Source organism: Coturnix japonica, chromosome 1 (genome assembly GCF_054131305.1).
Source record: "Coturnix japonica strain WE chromosome 1, WE-NBRP24, whole genome shotgun sequence".
Classification (NCBI taxonomy): Eukaryota; Metazoa; Chordata; class Aves; order Galliformes; family Phasianidae; genus Coturnix; species Coturnix japonica.
Genome location: NC_140663.1, coordinates 109336345 through 109360110, shown reverse-complemented (window position 1 = coordinate 109360110; position 23766 = coordinate 109336345). Strand labels below are relative to the sequence as shown.

The 23766-nt window shown below is 41.2% G+C and overlaps 2 protein-coding genes across 8 annotated transcripts in view; one reads left to right on the top strand and one right to left on the bottom strand.

The window, feature by feature from the left end:
* Nucleotides 1–19911, top strand: part of CNKSR2 (connector enhancer of kinase suppressor of Ras 2) — a 198711-nt gene extending 178800 nt beyond the window's left edge. For 5 of the 7 annotated variants that reach the window (XM_015885366.3, XM_032440929.2, XM_015885347.3 and 2 more), the window contains 2 exons: nucleotides 14149–14345; nucleotides 17428–19911. In XM_015885366.3, coding sequence (XP_015740852.2) covers nucleotides 14149–14345; nucleotides 17428–17643 — 413 coding nt within the window. In that variant the 3' untranslated portion in view covers nucleotides 17644–19911. Of the gene's footprint in view, nucleotides 1–3670; nucleotides 5879–14148; nucleotides 14346–17427 lie in introns of those variants that run through there. The other 2 variants (XM_085550045.1, XM_015885375.3) reach the window with 1 other exon arrangement.
* A 1095-nt stretch (nucleotides 19912–21006) lies between these two features.
* KLHL34 (kelch like family member 34) lies at nucleotides 21007–23672 on the bottom strand. The gene has a single exon (XM_015885388.3). It carries the CDS (start codon nucleotides 22841–22843, stop codon nucleotides 21056–21058), a length of 1788 nt encoding a protein of 595 aa, XP_015740874.2. The 5' UTR covers nucleotides 22844–23672; the 3' UTR covers nucleotides 21007–21055.
* Between the last annotated feature and the right edge of the window lie 94 nt (nucleotides 23673–23766).

Genomic DNA, 23766 nt, shown 5'->3' with positions numbered 1-23766 from the left:
GTTCTTTTGCATCTCTTGTGCATGTATAGGCAAATATAGAAATTTGTACACAAAATTGGATACATGTGAAGGAAAGCAAAAAGATTACAAACACAGTTACAGTTTAACTGATTTGCTCTGTAGATAGGAAGTAGGAGGGTTTTTTTCCTAAAAATACAGTGCTTACTTCAAAAGTTTGCTAACCTGTTATCATTTAACAAAATCCTTCTCTGAAAAGCAAATTTACCATCAACTTAACCATGTTATAACTAGCATCTTGTATTCACTTTAGACAAAATAAATAATATGAACATTAATAGGAATGTTAATTCATAACAATGTTCATAGAGAGTATGGTGAAGCACCGGCACGGGCTGCCCAGAGACACTGTGATTGCCCCATCCCTGGAGTGTTTGAGGTGAGATGGATGGGTTCCTGTACAGCCTGGTTTAGTGCTTGATCTAGTGACTAGCAATCCTGCTGATGGCAGGGAGGTTGGATCTAGTTGATTTTTGAGGTCTCTTCCAACCCAAGCCATTCTATAAGGAAGTGCACTTTCAAGTGGCAGCAGTAAAATGGTATACGCTTTCCTTAAAAAATAATTTTAAAAATGAAGTAAAAATCCTAACTTAAATTATATCTGATTAGTGACTGCTGATGTGCCTTCATTATTTATAAACAGGTCTCAAACAAAGGGAAATAAACAGTTGGTCCACCTTCCACGTCCCTTTCCTTATGTAGAACTTCTTGTGTGGGAGCTATCTTAAGACCTATTGATTGTGACTCAAATATTTCTCTCAAGTGAGAACTTTCTCTTTTCCAATGCTAACATTTCTCTTGAGTACTGAGACATGCTGGCATGGCTAGAGGCCTGCAGTGCATCCTTTAGTTTTTTCTTGGGTCAATCCCAGCCTTGAAGTATTCTCTCACACAACTTTTGATGGGTAAAGGCCCCCCATTGTTACAAGCTTGCTCAGACTTAAAAGTCTTCACATCTTATGATATTTGCTGAAGATGTATTTGACAATTTACAGCAGGCAGGTTTTTTTTTCTCTACAACCCTTCTGAGAATGTCATTTGCCATACATTTCTTCTCATAATACAAGCATAAATTAATTAATACATGCACTTAAGTTTTTTCACAGGGTTGAATTAATTTTTGTATGTGAATGAGAGTTGGGCTTTTTTTCAAAGTGTTTGAAGGTCTCGTGAGTTTCATAAATTGTAGTGTTGATAAGTATCCATCCAAAATCACATTACTTGTTCTTTGTTATTTGTATTTGCTCTCCTTTAAAACAAACTTAGAAAAACTCTACACTGGAAAGGGAACCATGTGCTGGATTTTACTGAAATCATTTTGCTAATGTGTATTTTAGAATGGTAAGGAAATATAATGTTTCTACAAAAAAGCAGAATTTCTAAACTCTAGTGTGCCTCTACCTTAACAGAATTATTGTGCAGTTGCTTTCTATAAGAGTAAAAATAATAAGAAAATCTATTTAGAAAACCCCAAGTGTGCCTGTTAATTATATTCACTTTCAGATAAATAGGCTTTTAAATAGGATTTCTTTCAGAAGCAGTCATCTTCAAATGCAAAATGTAGTTGGATTTTAGGTACATAAAAACCATTCTGTTCTGTCCCACCAGCCAGTGAAGGTAGCATAATTCTTTCATACATCCTTCAACTAGCTTCATCAGGACGTGTGGAAGAGCAGGGTTGAGATATCTGCTTGGTAGCATCCTAATGAAAATGCCCCTTGTTTATTTCGTAGCTACCTTTTTTTCATGAGGGGAAAAAAAAAAAAAAAAAAAAAAAAAAAGTTTCTTTTGACCAAATCTGCCTTCTTACAGGAAATCAAACTTCCTGATATTTTAGAGCTGAAGTTTTAGCAACAGCAACCTTGAGACACCTGAATCTCCTGAAGCTGCAGAAGCGACATCTATGAGGCTGCAGGATCCACTTAGTGCCCTTTTCCAAGCAAATCCAAGACTGTTACTTTAAACACTGTGACTGTCAGTGTTATAAAATAGGCTAAAATGTGAAAAGCATTTCCCTTTGCAGTCCGCTGAGCCTCCTTTCTTCACAGCTCCATCAGTCCTACAATGTGCTGGCTTGGGCTTTTGTTTCTCAGGGGTTTGGTTTGGGGTTGGTTTGGGTTTATTTTTCTTTTGTGTTTATTTGTTTGCTTGTTTGTGTTCATTTCAGTTGTATAATCAAATGTTCCCTATTTAAAATCATAAGTTACATAAAATCGTCTCTTTGCTATTCTTAGGACATAGTTATATAAACTATTTTCCTCTCCCTTGTTCTTCCTCTTCTCCGTCTTAACACACAGAATTCCCAGGAAAGCTAGGAAGTTCAGAAGAGCCTGAACTTCATTTGAGCTCTGCAGCATTGCTCACAGCGTGCCTCTTTGGAAACACATTTTCCAATTGCTGCCGTGGGCAGACTAAATGGCACCAGTGTTTTTACCTGGAATTCTTTCCACCTGGTGCCTTCTTTCACTGAGACAACATCGTTTTTCGCTCTCCTAGACCTTTCCAGATATCCTCAAGAGTAAGAATGACAGAGCTTGGTATTTTCCCTCCTTCTGCATCCCGTCTTTTGAAAAAGTAAATTCCTTAACATGGAATAAACAAATCTCAAGAATTAAATTGGATGTAACTTTTACATCGTTATACTTGGCCTAGTTGAACTCTTTCCCAAAGTGAGGCTTGTTTTTTGTTTCTTTTAACAACAAAATATCCCACAGCTTTTCCTATCCGTGATCTGAAAACAGAGTGGATTTTGAGAATCACGGAAAGTTTCATACTTTGTAACAAATAAGTATAATTCACAGCAAAATAGGGGAAGTGCTGAAACCAGCTGGGCTTTTGAAACTGCCCTGTGTGCAAAGATTGCACAAATACACCAAAAACTCTTTAGTAAACAACTTAGCAACATGCTGTTTATTCCACCTCTCTCTTTTCTTTGCTAACATGAGTCTGCAAAGATTTGTGAGTTTTCAAGTCTTAGCTTTTAGATGTCAGCATGGTTTGAAAGTCACATGATTTCCTACTCAATCTTACCCTTCATCCAAAGTGTCACAGTACAAAACTGCCAGCTAAAATAACAAAAAGAAACAGATTGCCTTGTGCCACCTCTTTTTCTGTTCCATACATAAGGTGCTGGCAGGGTATCTTTCCATGCTCATAGCATGTTTGGTGGTTTTAAGGCACATTCTTTGCTTTCTTTTGTCTCATTCATGTGACCCTTTTCCAGTGTTTCTAATTGAGCTCATGTCTTTAAAGTACAGAGGAAACCAACCCAATCTGGTTAGGATGTGTATTGTTCTCTTGCTTAGTTTATTTTTAATTAGTCTTTGTTCTGTTATGTTTGGTTGCTTTGTGGGTTTTTGTTGTCATTGATATTTTTCCCTCCAAACGTATCTACAAAAAGCATATATGTAACTTTCCACCCTAAATACCTCTTTGGATGGAGCAAGTTGTCATACCGAAATGGTGCCATGTATCTGTTCTCACAAGCATACCTGCATGCATATTAGAAAAGCTCTGTAGTGCTGCAACTGTATGCCAGATTTGCTATTTGCTCTTGTTTGCATGATAGTAATTCAAATATACTAATATGATATGGAAATAATGGCACATCACCGTTCTCTCAACATATTGTATCACTGCTTTATCATATTAGGCTAATACACTGCGAGAGTTGATAGAACCTCTCCATGTCAAATCGGATCCACTTCTCTTGGCACTGAACCGATTGGACTCAAAGGTTGATAAACTTATCATTAGCGAATTGGCACGACGGAGACTCAACTTCAGCCTCTTGCAAGACGCCTAATGGCCTCCATTCAGAAAGTCAATTCTTCTTGAATAACATTGGTATTTATAAAAGAGACTAGACCTGTTAAAACGTAGACAACCATATGCCTGGATATGGGGCCTCCAGGAAGGTGTCAAGGGCATGGCCACTCTTTTGAAGAATGCACCCTTTCCACAATGGGACTAGGCACAAGGTCAGATCCAGTCTACACGGAGCACATTTGCAGAAAATACTGCCCTGCATGGGAGAACGGAAGGGGAAGAGGGTCTTGACAGGGGAAGGGCTTTGATGTCACTCAGTTTTGTTCTGCAGACCTCGAGGAATTAAAGAGGGATTCGGCTGTGGTAACGCTAAAATCCTGTTGCTTTTACTGAACTGCAGTGAATCCATTCAGGCCAACCAGACAGTTTGTGCCATTTAAGCATCTTTCGCTAATGTGAAGGATGCTACCTTACTGTATCATGCTAAACTAAGTGTATTCTGTCAAGTGAAGGTGTGCACAGACCTTTCAGAGACTTCTATTTCTCTAATGATTTGTAACACATTACCAGAGGGTACACTGACACTGGTTTGGATGATGACGGAGAAGATACCTCATGCTGAGATTTCTTATACTCTGCAGATAAATTCTTCAGTTCCTCTTTATCTTCTAGGAGTTAAACATGTGAGTGATGCTGCCTGGAGAAGCAGGCACAAAGTATTCTCTGTATAACACCCCGACTCCAGAGGGCTGTTTGGGGGCCAGTATTCATCTGGATGTCACTCAAAGTAGATGCAGATATTGTATTTATCATTATGTTCTGAGTCCCCTATGGGTTGATGTTTGCCTCTATCTCTGTGGTTAGAATGTGGATTTTCCTTAATATATTTGGCTAAGGGTGTATTGTAATAATGTTAATGCTAATTACTTGATATTTCATACTATCTTACAGGGAGATACTTTTAAAAATGTATTTTGAAATGTTTTCTTTCTGTTTGCTCAATGTATGGTATTGCATTATGTTAATACCAATAAAATTATATATATATATAGTTATATATATTTCCCTTTTATAAAGAAGTAAATTATGCTTTTTTGCCTCTCAAATGAAATGTGCAGTGAATAAAATACATCATTCTGCCTTACAGCAGGTGACAAAGCTTATAATAGTTTTAATATTCTTTTTTGAAAAATAAAAACTATAGTATGACATAAACTAGTTGGAAATTCATCAAAATGCATGTTGTGTTTCTGCTTAATGGGACTGTCACAAATCAGCCTAAGTATTTATCAATGTTGTTTTGGCATCTTTAATTTTTTCCAATCGAAAAACATACGCTGTATTGCTATTATTGATTACAAAATTGTACTTTCATGATTTCGTGCCTGTTGGCCAAATAGACAAGCCCACTGAGTTTTTATGACTCTCTTGTCTGTAGGAATTGATTTTTAAATTTAATTCAGTGCTTTTTCCGATGCTTGGCAAAGGCAGAATTTATTTTTTATATAAGATTGCCTTTGAAGTACCTGCCTCTGCCAGGGCTGATAAATCACAGCTAAGCACATATAGGTTCTGCAACCTGAAGGATGTAATGTATCATTAAAACTCTGCTGGAATGGCCTGAAACCTGAGCCAGTCCTTCACGTTCTGTCATTAAACTCCATAATTAGGTAGAGATGAAATGTTTTGGAAATGAATTAGAGAAGCAGAAGCAAAGATGTGAATCTAAAGTATCCTTTGGCTGCCATTCTGGGTTACGCTGATGGCTTGTTTGCAGCCTGCAGCCACAGGCAAGCATATATCTGCACTAACATGAATTAGATCGTCTTCAGCTTCCTCTTTCTTTTCCCCGCCCTTTCTAACATATTGTATTGAGTATCATTGTTTTGCAGAGGCATTCAAGAGGGCTGTAATTAGCAGTCCCTGGCATTTAATTGCATACCCATTTGTTAAATATTTTTTTTCTGTATGCCTTAAAATAAAGTATAGAAAATGGCAGTAATGTTTCTTTAATGAAGGTATTTGATTTATTAATGAAGTCAGGATTTTTGAAAGTGTTATTTTGGGCTTAATAAAGGAAATAAGCCAGTAACTTCTCAGCTTTGCCATTGTCTGTAAGGGCTGATGGTCACTTCCTTCTTTTCCATTTCTTTTGTGTGCGCGTTCTTCCTAATGGATGGGGAACAGACCTTTCTTCTGTGATGGCTGTTATGCCAGTTTTGAGAGAAAGTTTATGTTAAGGTGCCTGCATGTTCACAAGTTCGTTGGGCATTATGACACATGATGACATGAGTGATGACTGGAAAAGCCACGTGGCATTGCATTTCTCTTGCCATTACTAAACATACAGGCTCAAACTCAAAGGCACCAGGCAGGGACATAACTCTGTTCAGTGTTTACAAGCAGTGGCGATGTGATGGGCATAAAGCAGCTGGTGGGGGTGCTTAAGATATGGCCGTGTTGTACCCTAAATAAATGTGTAAATTGAGGTGCAGATTCATTAGTCTGGGATCTAACCAGTGCAGCTATCACAACCTGTGTAATTATAAATCCCATAATAAATCTGAATATCTGAATAATTAAGATATCTTCTGGGATAGCATCTTCCAGAGTATTTCAGGCCCCCTTCACAAATGCCTCAGGAGCTGCTTCCACAGCCGGCTGCCGTGCAATACGGAGGTAACCAAGCTGGCATTTAAAAGACGCTAGTTCCTGCCCACACTGATTTACCACATTTCTTTCATCTTGAAATTGGAATTTATACTCCTGGGTTTTTTATGCTTCTGAAAATTTCACTCAGTGTTAGATTTTCATCCAAATAAGCAAACATGGGATGTGGCCTGAAGTAGAGTTCATTTTCTCAGTGGATATTGCTCACGAAGAACACTACCCCCTCTGTTCAGGCTTGCTTTCAGGTACCAAGGCCATCAGCTGTGACAAGTATTACCACTGAGCAAGCATGACTGTTGCTTGATTTTGAGTGGTGAGTAATGTTGCCAGGTCCATAAAAAAAAAAAAAAAGAAAGAAAAAAAAAGAAAATCTTACTGAAGGAGTAACTGCTTCCATATATTGCCTCCACAGAGACAGCCTCATCCTGTTTAAAAGTAACAGCATCCCCAGAAGTGTTGCAATTTATCCACTCTGCTTCACAGCTGGCTTACCTTGTAAATACAAGAAGTTTTTCATTGTTTCTGAACTGAGCTAACTAAGGGGAAGCATACTACCAAAACACAATTGCTTTGTTTATTTCACCTCAATATTTGTAGGTTGTGATAAAGTTGAACAGTGCTTATACCAATCTGTGACAAAGGAAAATGTCAAGATACCCTCTTTCACTGTGTTAAAATTCTCCCACAATCAGTAAAATCTGGTCGGTGGATGATGGTTAAAATGATTTCTTTGTAGGCAACTTAATGAGTAGAGCACTCTGACAAATACCAAAGGATACAATTATAACACTGCTGCCACAAAGTTCTGCCACCGATCAGAGTTCTCTGTTACACTGAGTTATTTCAGCCTCATTCTTATGCCCTCTCTGAAATCACAGTCTACCAATATAACCTCATGAAACAGAGAGCACACGAGGAGTTTCTCCCATTGCTCATTTGAGATGTGTAAGAGCTGTCAAGCTGTTGCACGAACAGAGTGAGTTAATTATTCCCTCTGTCTGTGTATTCCCTTCCCACTAACATATTAACCCATCTGCTAGCACCTGTCCTTTATTGCTAAGTGGATGCTGAAAGTGCTGGCAGGTTGGCATCAGCATGACACTGCAGGTCTCCAGGAAGGTACCTGGTGGCTCATGGTACTTCTAAAATGTTGAAGTTTTTTTCAAGCTGAGTTTGGCATCAGCCATTTTTAACAACCAATTCTATTTGCATGGAGAACTGAAGAGCAGTGTCTGGTGTGGGCTTGCAGAAAGGCCAGCCCAGGTATTGTGCTTCAGCCCATAGAACACAGTCTACTGTAGCCAATGGTGGCTCATGAGGGCAAGGCCATGACAAGGAGCAGACAGCCTTTCATTCATTCACCAGAGAGGTGACCTAAGAGGAGAAGAGAGATTCACAGGGATCTATGGATCCAAAAAGAGTAGGGCCATAAATGTTTCACAAAAAAGAACTAGACCTTTGATGCTGCAATAATTGGTCAAGTATCTCACAGGCCTTACAAAAGCTAGTGTCAGATCCTTTAAAAGTGCCTATGGTGTCTAACCACTACTGATTAAGCTTGGCTGTGTGGAAATGGCCTGAAATACCTTCTAAAATCTGTCCCATGGGAGATGGTCTTTCCACTTGCCTTCACTGTTCACTTTATTTCAGGAAACCAGTGTGCTCACAGAGGTGAAAGGCAGACTCACTGCTCCAGTGGGGAACACCAGCGCAGAGTAGAGCTGCATTGGGCTGGTGCCCTCAGCAAGGATGCTCTCCAGGAACCTCTTTGCCTGCAGGTTTACCTAATGGGAGAGGACAGAAGCTATTTACAGCTAGCTGATAACCAAAAAGTACTGCCTCTTTCAAGGAAAAGATGGCATAAAATGTAAATTTAATACTAGTTTTCTGATCCTCTGCATCACTAAACACAAGTATCAAGGCTTGAGTTTAAACACTGCTTCTCCCCTTCTTGAACAAAGGTTTTGGGGAAAATCTTGTGCTTTCAGGTACATGGGTCATTATTTTAATGGGGGATTGCATAAATTAGAAAAGGGCAGGCAAGGGGAAAGGATAACAGAGAGAAAGGCTACAAAGGCCAGGTGCTACACATAAAGCCCATAGCTTTTCTTAAGTATTTCTTCAGCTTGCTTACTTTTTTCTTCACTTGTGGAGAGCTCTCATTAATATATTAACATACATAGATTTATATGTATATGCACTTCTGTCTGTACATTCACTCACATGCCCATTCAGGTCTTGATTTTGCTACAATGTGGAGTTAGAGAAGACATAGAATTCTCTGTGCTCTAGTAGGGAAATCTGCTCCTCATGACTCAGAGCAGATGACTCGCAGCTGGCCTCCATACAGACCTGGCTTGCATCTCCTGCTGCCTCCTGCCACCTGCTCTGTGTCGTGCTCAAACACTGCGATGAGGCTGCTGATGCTCTCCTAGCAGGAGCTGCTCTGCCTTGTCACCATGCTCCCCACACTCATGATCAGGGCAAACGTGGTACACCACATGAAGTCTCCTTGTAAAACTCCATCTGCCAGTGGTTTCACCACTGTTTTCCTTTGATGACGAAGAGAGGAGGAAAGCAAATACCTCACTTTGTCTGCCTGCCGTCAACCCAAATAGCATAATAAATGACTGTACTTCCTGTTTCTTTGCATCATAGGCATCATTCCTCTTGTGCAGTTTGGAATCTAGTGATTAACCTGAACAGCAGCAAAGGTACCGAGAAACAAGAAACAATTTCTTTGGAGGCTCTCTCCTCTCCCCTCCAATAGAGCTAACACTCACACACATTCTTTCTATCCTTTTGCTTTCTTGCCTTAAATGCTGGCACATCCCTTCTACCTTTCCTTGAAAAACAAATAAACACAAAAAACAGGAATTTGTGCTTCTGTGTGAGATAGTAACAGGACCGGGGACCATGTCCCAGAGACCAGAAATAATCTTAGTTTTGTTGGATTGCTTACTGGCAACACTAAAAAGTCTCAGGAGTCTTCAAGCAGGTGTGAGAGGTGAAGTGAGAAGGCGTAACATTAAAACTGAAAGCAAATCCTGTGAGTTTTTTAGGAGGAAATTAGCATATGGTTTATATTATGATTAATCCTGTCTTCTAACAAACTTACCTCCTTAAGATCCTGGGGGAGCCAAGCTGAGCTGTTTCCCTTGCCAGAGCCAGTGAGTTCACCAAAAGGAATGAAAATGGGAGCGTGGGTTTCAGTGGAGCTGGGGGATTTCAGCCTGTTTGCACGTTGTTTGCTCTCTGTCACAGACTTTGCAGCAGCTTTGCTTTCTCAGGATTTGCAGAGGGCGGTAATTTTGTTCAAATGCAGAGCTAACTGCAAGTAGAACAGTGAGTGGGCGTGCATACAAGGAGCTGCACAGAGAAAAGCATGTCGCTGAGCTGTGAAAGGAGCAAACATCACTGAGGATAGCAAAATAAATAAATAAATAAAGGAGAAAAACGTTAGAGCAGGAACTGTGTCCCTCAGTTGGGATGAGGAGCCTGAAGATGATGGGTGGAGTCTGGATGGAGTTGGGAGGCACAGGCAAAGATCAGAGAGGCCTACAAAAGAGAGCAGCAGCCCTTGAAGAATCTGCCTTTGACAGCACAGCAGGTGACAAAGCTTGTGATGGACTGTGTTGTAGGATCCTTGCCTGGGCAGCTGTGTGCACCCATAACCCCAGGTACAATCGTTGTGTCTGATGGTACCTCACTGAAAGAGAGACACCACACAAGATTTCAGTGGCTTGAGATTTTACAGGGAAAGCGAAGCACAGAAAGTGCTGGAACCTCCACTGAAAATGTCAAGATTACTCCATTTAAAGCATATTTGTGAGAAATATAAGCCCAGAGATTACCTGTGTCCAGATGCATTAGCCAGATGGGTTGCAGCGAGGACTTTCTACATGTCGCTAGTTCAGGATCATCTTCGTGAATCGTTAGCTCACACAGAACCATCATCTTTTGGTCCACATAAATACCAGCATTGATGGTTTCTCTCTGATCACTTTCTCATTCAGGTACCTAATGTCCCTATTTAGATGTCCCTAGTTTTTTTTAGGGGGAAATAATGGAAAGATGAACAGCCCAGTGGAGCAAAGAGATGGTTACACATATATCCTTATAGGTTTCAGGGCAGAGTAATTCTAAAAACAAAGAGCAGAGTGCCAAAAATCCCACCAGTCTTTCCTGAATGCCAATAACCCAAACCATTCCTGACCTCCTAGAGTTTCACCAACTCAGTTGCAACCTCTCGTTTCCTCCCCTGAGAAAATGTAAAAGTAGATAAAAACATTCACGGCATTTTAAGTGGAAAGCAGTAAAAAGAAAACAAAACATCATCAATGCATTTACTTGAATGTAATGTTTTTCAGCTCCTGAATTTAATGCAAAAGGGTTTGCCTTCTTTTGAAGACAGAGCATAAGTTTTGTTATTTCAAAACATAGTACCTGTGTATTATTGCAGTTGGAAGATGTGGTTCTGAATTTTGATCCTGTGTGCTGCAGAGTTTGTGCAACATCTTTTCTGCCTCAAGGTTACAGAGTTGTTCAAGACTTAGGTCAAGAAAGGTGCAAAAGGATTGTTACAGAAAGAGACCCTCCTTTCTAGCAGTGTGTGGAACAACCATGTTCCTTTATATTCAGAGAAGTGAGATGGCTGGAGAGATGCAGCCTGTAGCTCAGCAGCCATGCCAGGGTGAATAACCACCTGCTACAGTGGCTGCTCTTCTGAGGTCATCTGCAGATCACATCAGGTCATGTTTCCTGCTTAAAAGTGGCATTTTCTGAGGCCTTATTTCCCCTTATGAGGAAAGCCCTGCTGTAATAGCATATCACTTGCATAAATATAAACCAAATTAAGGAAAAAATAATTATTTTTTTTTTAAAGAAAGAAAGGAAGAAAGAAAAAGCATACTTTTAAATCTCAGCTGTATGTCTAATCAAGTATTTCAATTCCTTTCTGGCACAAAGGGTTTCACCAACACCCACAGGAAATCAATCAAAGCCTTTAGCAGAAGGGTGAAGGAGGGGAGATTTGTCTCTAATCTCATTCCCGCCTACTGAGGGCCTACTCCAGCCACCGAGAGCAGCAACATCATTGCTTTCAGTGTTCCTCTGGAAAAATTAAACACTTGGCATGTGTTATTGTGACGCCCACTGCCCTCACCCCAGCCGTGGGCGGATTGAGGCAGTCTCTTGCCCTGCTTCAGCTTCCCAAGCATCATCAGCAGAGGCACTTAAAAGCAGGGACCTGCTCTCTGTCTCCCCTGCTCTTGCCTTCATGGCAAATCCTGTTCCTTCTTTTCCACACTGCCTGTAACTACAGCATGGTGGTGACAGAACCAGGGAGAAGGCAGCGTCAGTGGGCACAGGAGAAGCATGGATGCATTTTGGAGACCTTCCAGTCAGTGCTATGAGAGGGCAGCAAATCTGCTGCTTAATCCTGCCCACAATATTCCCCTGTAGTGCCCTGCAGTGTGGTCCCATGAGATCTCAGAGCTGGTCCCATCACCCATCTGCAGCCCCTCTGCTTTAGCAGGCCTGAAAAGGTGAGCCCCAAGGAGCACCAGGCAGGGCAGACCTCCCGGCTGGTGGGTGGCACAGGGATGGAGGCCATTCCGGGCCTTGCAGCCTGGCATTTGCATCTACAGAAGCCATGCTAGGTTCATTGAAGGTGCTTGTCACCCCAGATGCAACCTTGGGTTTCAACCCAAACTTTGTTCTTGTCTGTGGTGGGGACCTTTCATGTTTTAGATTGCTTGGGGTTTTCAGTGACAAGTCTGGACACGGTGGCCAGTTGCTGGTCCAGACTCCAGATAACCCTAGCAAATCAAATTAAAATTACGTGGAAACAAAGCACTGGCTTGCTCCTTCAGCAGGCTTTCCTGCACAAATCCCCAGAGGATACAACATGGCTATGCTGCTGGGCAAAAGACAAGATCTCCTTTGCTTTTCATAAAAAGTGATAAGAGAAAGAAAGGAGCAGATGTAAAACAGTCCCTTATCAAATCTAGATGTCTTCTTTTTTGGGGTTTGTTTTTTTTTCCTTTTAGAAAATCCCTCCCTTTCCAACTCTACCAACTTCACACTGTTAGACTTAAAAGTTCAGAGCCAACTGACAGAAATATCCCAAACATCAATTCTCTCATTGCTACAGGGAGTTTTGAAGAAAACATAAAAATGAAAACTGCGGAGAATTTTAACCAATCTGTTGAATGCTTTACCTGTTAACACAATAGATGTGTTAATAAGAAAGAAATCAACCAGACAGAGCTGCATTTCTCTTCTGATTTTCTGTAAGTTCTTCTTGGACATGCAGTGATAAACAAACTCCAATACATATATCAACTGAGGGAACCCAACACCCTTGTCAGTAAAAGGCCTCTAAATCTTCTTCATGTCTATGCATCTTTAAAAAGAAAAGAACACCTCCCCACACCCTGAAAAAGGCAAATGAATAAACAGATGGGGGATATATCGAGATTAATTGCTGGCTACAAAATGTTTTGGCTCTGTAAAGATCTATATGACTGCAAATACCTTTTGTGATGGGATGTGGAGATCTTGGTTTCTAGAGTTCTTGCTTGGGTCTGAGAGGTGAGTAGTTGCTGTGCTGCGTGCTATGGGCTTGAAAGGGAGGTTGTTTCAAGTCACCACTGATAGGCACGTGTGTCTGCAGCAGTGGATGGCTGTTGTATATATGGGATGTTGGTGAGCGGCAGCAGCATAAGAGCTGGCTGCTCCCTCAGGGCTGCCATGGTTTCCCACAGTCATAGCTCTGCTCATCATGGCACTTCAATGGCACTTTGCAAGTTTCTACGCACTCATTAGTGTCATTGGGAGGAAATGGTGTATGTAAAATTGAAATGTTTTGATGCTTTGCAGATTAAGTATTTCAAATGCTTAGAGTAACAATTCATCCCAACTTTTATTTGAGTTTGTTTCTAAAGAAGAAATTTATTTGTATATTTTTAATTATATTTTCCTTTAAAATGCTCTCAGCACTAGTCAGAATAAACATTAAGAAGCCTATAATGCAGCTTGCTGCAGTGCTGGGCACCATGCTCAGATATCCAATCTGTAATCTTCTGTTAAACCCTCCAGGTTTTAATATAGGAGAGAAATATCACAAGGAACCGCATTGTTGAGTATTGAAAAACACTCAAGTATCAAAAGCACATGCCAAAAAGGACTTTTATAGGAAGGAAAATTACATCTGATCCCAAGAGCACTGCCATCAGCATCATTAAAGGGCACCACCAACATCATTAGCTCAGGCCAAGATCTGGTCCCTGATCACCTTCTTCACTAGGACACTTCCAGTGCTCTCTTTTCTTGTTTGCCAGTGTTATTTAAATGCAATACTGGAGATGAGATTTTTGATGGTAACGGCACTGCAAGATTATTGCACCTTGCACTGTTGCTTCTTTCTGTGCGGATCAAGACTATACATTCTTAAGTGCCTTTCTCTTGAAGGCAATAGTCAGTGAAGAAGAAGCAGAACTTTTTTTCAAGAACCTAAGCAGGTTTGAAATGTTTTCCTTATGATCTGGTCATCATCAGTCTTGATCATCATCAAAGAAACATTTTGCAAAGGCTTCGGGTAGACTGCCCTATAACTGTTATTGATCCACTATTCTTTTCTCTTTTTCCTTTTTTTTTTTTTTTTTCCCCCTCCTCTTTTTCTTGTTACAGTTGAAACTACAGAAGAAATAGCAGCAGATTCCTTGCAAGACTTGTACAGAGCCCTGGAGCAGGCCAGCCTTTCTCCTTTAGGAGACCACCAGATTTCCACTAAGCTGGAGTACAGGAAATCTTTTATAAAGAGATGTAGCGATCCAGTAGTTAATGAAAAACTGCACCAGCTGCGAATTCTGAAAAGCACTTTAAAGGTGAGATAAATGGGAGGAAAATCCTGCCTTAAGGTTGGATCTGCCAGTATTGTATTCAGAGATTAATTGTGTGTGGCTGGAGCTCAGGTTGAATGTGATATGTGAAACGTGCAAGGAAGATATGTGTAACCACTGTTCTTGAAGCAGAGGAAAATGTGCCTTGGGAGAGGAGTCAAAGGGAGGGGAATGTTTTAATTTGTGCTCAGGTAAAATCTCAGCTCTTCCTCCAGCTTCTACGGCATCATTTGACACCAGATTAACAGAAAAGAACTTAACCACCTGTTTTGTCCCTGAAAACTTTCATTTATAAAAATGCATTTACTCCAGAATTGCCAAAGTCTAAAGTGAAGCACGGTCACTTTTGGAATGATGCGGTACCTTTTAAAACATTTTATTATTTTCTGATTACTGAGTTTGTCTGGGAATGAACTGTGTGCTCGGTTTCTGCATAGACCAGTGGGATCACTGTGTTTAATCAGAAGGATTGATTAAATAAATAGATAGTGGTAATGATGGATTTGAAGATTTTTATCTTTATTGTAAGTGCAGTGAAGCTAATTTGACCTCCCTGTCAGCTTCTTTATTCGTTACAGCAAATCTGTACTGTTAGAGATTTCAGCAAACAATATGCTGGATTTCCCCAGGGTCTCTGTTAACTGTATTAAATTACTACATTTTAAGTCACTAGATAATTGTACAGTGGATTTTCTAACAGTTTTTATCAAAGAGAGTTTTACCAGCATTAATTAATTTGGTTTTCCATCACCTAGAGAAGCATTTAAGCAATATTATTTTCATGCTGTGAGACTCCAGCCCTGAAGAAAGTCTTTTCTATGTTTAACTTTTTGCACTGTATCATCTCATTGAAGGCAACTGAATGAACCAGGGTATGTGAGTCTTTGCTAGATTGTAGACTGATAGAAAAAAGACAAGGTGCTCAGGCTTTCCATGTAATTTTTACAGGAGAAACTGAAGCAAAATCATAGCCACCTCAGATATGCAGAACAGGTAGGAAATTCACACAGAATCTCTGCTGTTGCACCTTGGTGGAATCCTTCATGCCAACAGTATGTTAGAGTTGCTAATCTGAAATATAAAAAATAACACATTTCTTGATACTTGCAGGAATTACACAGCCTTGCTGCTGTTCCATATCAGCAGCTTATCATCATGCTTAATTGCCTTTCTTGCTAGCATTTACTGATACCTGAGTTACATTATGCCAGTGGTTTTCTACAAATGGAATTGTTTTCTCTCCAGGGTCTTCTAAAAACAGCTCATCCCTTTAACCCAGCAGATGCCTGTTTTCATGCTTCTCTGTATCTTCTTTCTTTTAGACCAAGCAAACATAATTTGTTTATTCTCTTTCCATGACACATATTTTCTGAACTAGTCACTAATCTTATTTGGACCAGAATGACATAAATAATTGACAGTGCAATGCCAGCAAGTATCAAAGACAGATTATTGCTGTTTCTTGCATATGGCAACAGTGCAACGTGACGTGTGCCTGTTTTGCAGAGGCATCACGGTAACTCATTAATTGTTTCTAGCTCCATCCTAGCTCACCTCTGCTATTGTACTGGTAGTAGCATTTATCAGGAGCTACTGCTGTTAGCTAATCAATTGTACCCCATTTTGATCAATGCCATTGAGTTCTCCTTCCTGAATATGTTCACTTGCACTTGCCCATTGCATTTGGTGTTCTGAACTTTCCCTTAATTCATTAAAATGATTAGTAATCTGTACAGCCCTCTAAGTTGGTTCTAGCTCACACCACCCATAGGCTATCTGTTCCATCAGCAATGGAAAGACCTTTTTGCTTTCTTTGTCCTGACATAGCCACAAAACCATTCTCTTCAGCAAGTATGGCAGTGCTGGTTTGTGTGTACAGGTGACAACCTGCAAGAAGCACGTTATGGCAGTTGATGCAAATATATCGTAACTGAGGAATTCCAAAGGTTCTCTTCCTCTGGTTAGTCACAGCTGTTCCTGAAATTGAGTATTCTAGCATATAGCATTAATTAGCTACTGATTGCAAAGCATGAAAAATACCTTTAAACATACTACTTGTTAATGACATCTCTGACCCTTCTGATAACTGTTCCACCAACATGAGCTGACATTGCTGAATACTTGCCTTAACATGCTCCCTAGAGAGGTTTACCACATTTGCAGAATAAACATGGCAAATGTCAGTTAGAAGTGAGGTCTGTGAAACCCATCTGACATGGGGAATAGAGGAGAAGCTCCTGGTGACCAGACCATGCCTACACAAAGGAGAAGTGCTGGATCTTGCCTGTTACTTGTTCTTTCAGGCTCAAGGCTGGTGCATCCATCTTCCACCGCTAATAAAAACAGTGAGCAGCTGTGTGTGTATCTGCAGCTTGCTCTGACCCATGCTGGCTGCTTGTCATCTCTCAATAAGCTAATCACCAGTCAGTGATTGGGATACAGCCACATCCCCTGCCCCCATGACAAGTGGGGAGGTGCCAACAGCTGTGTTAGATTTTACCCATTCCTGCATTCTGCTTGCCACCACCATGGTAGGAGAAGGTAGCAGCCAGCCACCCCACAGCATGAACTGCTGGTGAGGACATTACCAAGCTGAAGATTCCTAGCACAGGAATTTGCTCAGGTGTCCCCATGACAGGCCCTGTAAAAAAGGCTTAGCTCTGCTGGCGGGCGAGGGGCCATCTGTCTGCATCCCACGCACAAACACGGTATTTCTCATGCTGATCAAGAAGAGCAAACAGATGGCGCTTGGCAGCATGAAACTGATCCTGAAAATTAAAGCAGCTAGTAGTAAACAGCTCAGGGCTTTTTTTTTTTTTTTTTTTTTTTTTGTAGGAGCTGAACAAGGGGTGAGAGGGGAGTAGGGGACATTGCTGAGGGTGTGGGACAAAGTGAGGAGTGCCCAGTCCTGCAGGGTGATGAGTGACATCATGGAAAGAGGCTGCCACATATGAGCAGTATCACAGCAGCCCTGTTTCCCAGACCTCTGTGGCATCCTCGCTCCCACCCTACCCATACTGTTTGCTCATTGCCCACACTGACTCTACTTGTCTTTCTTCTCCCACAGGCCAGAGAAGGAGAAGTAGCCATTATAGACAAGGTTCTGGATAATCCAGCTTTGACATCTAGAGACTTTCAAGAATGGAAACAAATATACTTTGACATCTTTTTGGACATCTGTCACAACAGCACCCCGAGGGGCTCTGTTAATGGCTCATCTGAGGTTGACGCACTTCTAGCTTCCTTAGCGCACACGCACTCCTACATTGAAACACATGTATAAGGGACCCTCCATTTGCTACACTCCGAGCCTTTAAATAAGTGCATATATTAGGTTTTATATCAATATGTGGGACTTCTAGTAAATTATCTTTTAATGTCTCTCAACTGTGTGAAGTACACTTTTAATGGTCTATGATACCATGTCTTTAATGAGGATTTGTGATTTTTATACACTACCAATGCTCCACCTGTGTTTACCTTCTGTGAAATAATGAACATGAACTTTAACTATTAGATAGAAGTATTTAAAAACATTTTTTGGAAGACTGTGGCCTTCACGGAGGAAGTTTCGCAGGCTAAAGGTTTTGTTATTGAAGGTTGCTTTTACAATGATATTTTTTATTACATAATTCCAGTATTGTATTGCATTTTTGGAGTGCAGGTACTATTTTGGTGGCAGGGGAATAAAAGAAAAATTATATTTAATGAGAAACTCTAGGAGTTTTCTTACATAACAGGGAAAAAGTGTAATGCAGTGACTGTGTTTCCATTTTGTTGAATACAAGAGGGTGAAAATCAGCCCACAATAATGACTAATATGAATTTAAGTATTAAACATTTAGGTTTTATTTCCTTGTACTTTTTAAAATCCTGTTGCTAAGGTTTTCCATCAGTGCAAAGGGATACTGGTCTGTATTCTAATTAAGACAAAATTAGGTGTTGCTTGTCTTTTAATCATATTTGGTTGGATTAATTTTTTAAACAAAAATTAGTCATGGTACTATCATTTATGCTGCTTTTGTACTAAAAGGATAGGATTTTGCAAAAGAGAAGAAGACGACTATGAATATCCTTGATAACTGCATTTCTATTGCCCAGAAAAGCAGCAGTGGAAAAGGTTTCCAACAAAATGCCCCCAGCCTGAGAGGCTTTGAAAATTCCCACAATAGTAAAGGAATGAATACAATTTTTCAAGTACTCTCCTCTGTGTTTTTTGAGCTGTGAAATTTGGCTGTATTGTACTCGGGGGGAAAAGTATGATAGGAACAGAGTTAAGCACAGAACCTGAAAATAACTGAGAGCTCGGAAAGTCTTTGCTCTGCCTCTGAATGTCTCTGGATCCTGCTGAGTTCACACGCCAACAGAAGGGTTTTAAACTTCACTGAGAGTTGGGATTTGCTGCAGAGTACACAGTGAATATAAGCAGAAATATCTCCTTAGATTAAGGCACACCTCTGAAATAGGGAAGTGAGAGGTAAAACATCATCTATTTACTCTTTGTGCTCTTGTTTTCAAAATGCAATCAGAGCATGACAAAGCACTTGTGCTGCTTTTCAGAGTTTTGCTGCATAATTTAGGACTTGAGACATAGCTTGATAATGCTCATGCAAGAGGGCACAGCCTCCTTTATTCTTTCTACAGTGAATTGTAGGTTTAGCTAACTTTTGACTATTGCCTGTACAGCTTAGTGAATGTACTCCAAACTTCATGAGCTCTGGTATTTCCTGGCAGTTATATCCATGATGAGATGAAGGAAAGAACAGTCAGATTTATTTATTTGCTCTCTCTTTCTTTCTTTCTTTCTTTCTTGTTACTTTATTTGCATTCATTCCTTTATCTTTCTTTCTTTTCTCCTTCTTATCCTATTGTATTCGGATTGCAAATGTTTTGCAGATTTTGCACAATTGTACAGAAGAGTGGCCTTTCCATAGCCCATTTTCAGTAATCCTATATATTCGAGTCAGTATGGATCATATATTAACGACATTTGTATCGAATTCTAGATCCAGTGTAATATTTGTACCATTTAGAAGAATATTGTTTGTATAAACTGAACGTTTATTTACTGCATGTACTGACTTGTATATTAAATTTGTGAGGTTTTTGTACATTTCTCTTAAAAATGCTTGACTTGAAATGGGTTGTGCTATTGTTCCAAGCATTTAGATTCTCTTGCTACTGTTTTACTGGACCAAAAGTAAATATATTCATATAAAACCTCTTTATATCTGATGGATGTATATGCACATTGTGTAGTTGATTCCTTGTCAAAACCAAGGCAGCTCAGAGGACTTAGATCTGTTGCTATGCAACAGCTATTCTGCCTGCACTTTACATTAGTAAAGTCAGCTTGATTGCTTTAAAGGTGAAAATTAGACATTGCATTTTTTAAGCTAGTCTAGTGACAAAGAACATGTGTCCTATCCATTGTGCAGCCTTCTTTTAAGACTATTAAATGTTCTTCTATATATATTTTTATTGTATTAACTCTCAGCCTAGGAAGGGAACACTGTAAAATGAAGTACAATAAATTTAGCTTTTAAATGAACATCTCTGATTCAAGTTTCAGTTTACTGCATACAAAAACAGTGGCATCTGACCACATTACCCACATTTCACAGATCAGCGTGCCTTCAAGTCCCTCGGCAATTGGGCAGTGTCTGCAAACTCAGCTAGCGTGGCCAAAAAGAAGTAGGACTGTTGAGGGTTGGTTTGTAGGCCGTAGGTAGACTCAGAATGAAAGCCTTCTGTTGCATTCCTTCCCCTTTGCACTCCTTGGTGAAAGTAAACCTGTTTGCTCAGTTCTCTCAGGTTCAGTAATGAACAATTTTACTGTTATGATCAGGTACGATAAAGCAATGTATGCTGTTGAGGTAAGTATCGGAGCATTAGGTACAGCAACTCCTGAAACATGTGTCACATGGTCTTGCAGTACATACATCAATTCACCTCTGGCCATCTAAGTTCACACAAGGCTTGGACACATGAGAAATGTACTGTACCAGTAGTGTTTCTTCAAAATAATACAAAAGAATCATCTGAAAGGCATACCACAACAAAGGCTGCTCAGAGAGAAATGGCTTCTATGAAACAAGCACTGTTTTAGCATATGGCCATAACTGAGGTTACATTTTAAAAAATCCACGCTTTCTGTCCAGTAATTTCATGCTGTTTAGCTAAGGTACTCCTGCCTAGTATGTAGCATATCAAATAATACCTTTCCTTGGCACTGCTCGTTATTAGCTCTTACAGGCATCAATTTTTTCATCTTTATACATCTCACTTTCACTTTGTTTAGCCATATCCTAGCAATTCAATAGCACTTACCAACTGGGAAAATTACCCCTGATTAAGAAAAAAGAAAAGATGGCTTATATTTTTTAACCTTAGAATAAATCTGACTTGCAACAACTCTTAATTGCTATCTAGGTAATACTCTTCAAAAAATACTAGCTCCTCTCCTCCACATGTGCTACTTGCTACATCTTACAGTGAGGATGGCTTTCAGATCTACAAATTGCTGCACCTTTTCCCAGGTTTCAGACAGTTTTCCTTGCCTGTTTCTACCCATTGTCTTGCTTATCACTGCAGAACCTCAACTCTGTCACCTCCAGTGCCATTACAATTTTTTTCTTCCCCAGAGCTGCCCCTCTGGCTCATCTCCCAGGTCTCTCATTCCATGATGCCTCAGCTCAGCAGTTCGGCAGCTTCTTTTGGAGGGTGTCGCTGCCCTGTTCCTCGGCCATCTCTGACAGTTGCAGCACCGCACACTGCAGCCCACACCAGGGCAGGGGGGCTTTGCAGATCTCCTCCCAGCTATCGTTGTCAATGTCGTAGCCAACCACGTCTTGTGTGGGGACTTCCCGCGAGTCTTGCCATTTCTTTCCCCCAATGAGAAGAGCTGTTTCTTCTACAACCACCAGACCATAGCAAAATCGGTCATAGATAAGTGGCCTCAAACGAGTCCATTGGTTTTGATCAGGATCATATCTTTCTATTTCAGAGAATGGTTCATATAAACCTAAAAATGTGAATATGGCTTCTCTGATTGTTGCCATTTGATGTCCAAACCGAGCAATGCTCATGGGGGCTTGTTTCACCCATTGCCCTTCAAGTGAACTCAGAGAATATAAGTCCTTGCTCGTGCTGGCTGGTTCTGCATATTTGCCACCTGAGATGTATATAGTACTCTTGCAAGTGGCACTGGCATGACCATGGATCTTGCATGGCAATTCCCTGGCCTTCGTCCATCTGTCCCGACTGATGTTGTAGACTTCCACAGATGAATGCAGACACCCATTCTCACCCCGTCCACCAATGGCAAAAATACTGTCACTTAAGACACAGCAAGAAAACTGGCATCTCTTTTCCAACATGCCCGTGATTTGAGTCCATGTGTTAAACCTTGGATCGTAGCGATGGACATTGTTTGTAACTGATAAGATCTTGTCACTGTTCGGGTCGCCTGAAGCTTTACACTCTACTTCTCCCCCCAAGACGTAGAGGAAGTTCCCCACTACACACACACTGTGGTTCTGTACCCCATCACACACCTGTGTGAGAGCTCTCCATTTGTGGTTGTAAACATCGAAAGCCACCACTTCAGTGATGAGACCCTCACTTACTGTCCCTCCCCCCAGCAGGATGATCCGAGTTTTCTGGTTCCTCAGTGTGGTGGACTTATCCTGCAGGACTGGCTGTCTGAAAACCGATGTATGGTAGTTTATTGCTTTAATGATCAGGCATTTGATACTTGCAGTGAGGGGCACTTCTGACTGTGTGTAAATTTTCCTCAGGTCTTCCACCGGGATAAGACCATATCTTATGTGTTCCAAAAGGCTACTTCCGTGAATCGACCTGGATTTATCCTGCTTCAGCCACAGCAGCAGAAGATCCAACAGCCTAGTTTCCTTCACCATAGGGAGATCTGGTGATTCTACCACCGCTAGCAAAGTTGTGAAATTCAGCTCAAGCAGCCCTGCCAAATCCAAGTCCAGCAGCTTCCAGAGGTTGTTGACAATGTATTTTTCTGCTGCAGCTAGGGCATCCGGCAGGTAGTACCTCCTGGCAACATTGGCAGAGAAGCAGCAGTTCTCCAGGGAGAGGTTGTTAACCAAGTACTGATTGCACAAGCCAATGGCATCAGTCACTTGCAAGTAACTCGCAGCTTCTAAAGTCTCCTCCAGACTTTCAAAGGAAAGAGGCAGAAAGGAAGTGTAAATGAAATCCAGGACGTGCTGGAGACCAATGGGTGAGACAACTTGTAGCTGAATCACACTGGCTTTAGACTCCTGTGTGTAACTTTTGAACATGGCTCGGAAATAGTCACTGGAGCATGCCAACAAAGACTTGTGTGCAGGAAACTCATTTTCCTTCACTTTCAGCAAAATATCGCACAGAAAGCCCTCTGATCTCAGGGTCTGATACTGAGAGAGCACGGTGGTGCAGTGTGCTTTGCAGTAGGACAGGAAGTAGCTCATTGTAGGTAATGCAGTGCTTTCTGCTTGACTAAGTTACTCAAGTAAAAATGGAATTAGACTATGAAACAGATGCCTTAATCAACAGCCATCGTATGAATGCCCACCAGACCTCCAGCTGCTAGAGAAAAACCCAACCAAAAAAAAAAAAAGTCTCTTGCCTGGCAGAGAGTTAGTAGATTTACAGAGAATTCAGTGCATTCCTTTATAGAAAAAAACTGCTGAATGTCATTAACAGCTGTAATAACTTTTCTCACCTCCGCTGCTTGTGTAGGGATGAATGAATGGTCCGCGGCTGTGCTGAGAACTTGTTTGGCTGGCCATCAGGTGACAGATGAGGGAGCTAGATGACAATCCCAACAAGTGGCACTTTGTGTCTGCTCAACCGTCGCCCTCGGCCCTCTTTGCTCCTCAGGCAGCTCAAGTAATAGATCCTCTCTGCCTGCCAGCGCATGGCTTGGGGCAGAAGCAGATGTTTTATCCTCTCTTGTGTATGTCTCAGACTCCGATAAGTTCAGATCACGCTACACCCGGGACAGCAGCCCCTTTCTGTCCTCTTTTCACGCTCTCTCAGCTGAAGATCAGGTCAGAACCCGGGGATTATTTTGTGAAGGTTTCCTAAGACAATAAATCTCTGCCTGGGAGGCGCTGAGACAACCAAAATATCTCGGTTGGTCACTGGGCCAATCCAGCCCATTGCATATCTGGGCCCCGCGGCTCACATGACTCAGGCAGGGCTCACAGCTACCAGAATAGCTGTGGGTGCCCAGCCCCCAGTCCCCCCCTACCCGGCCAGGATCCAACTGCCATGGGCCGGGCCTGGGGCGGGCTGCAGCCCTCAGCAGGCCCACAGCCCAACAGCCAGCCTGGGGCACCCAGAAGGGAAGCACGAGAGCAATGCATCTGCATGCTGGAGTCAAAATAGA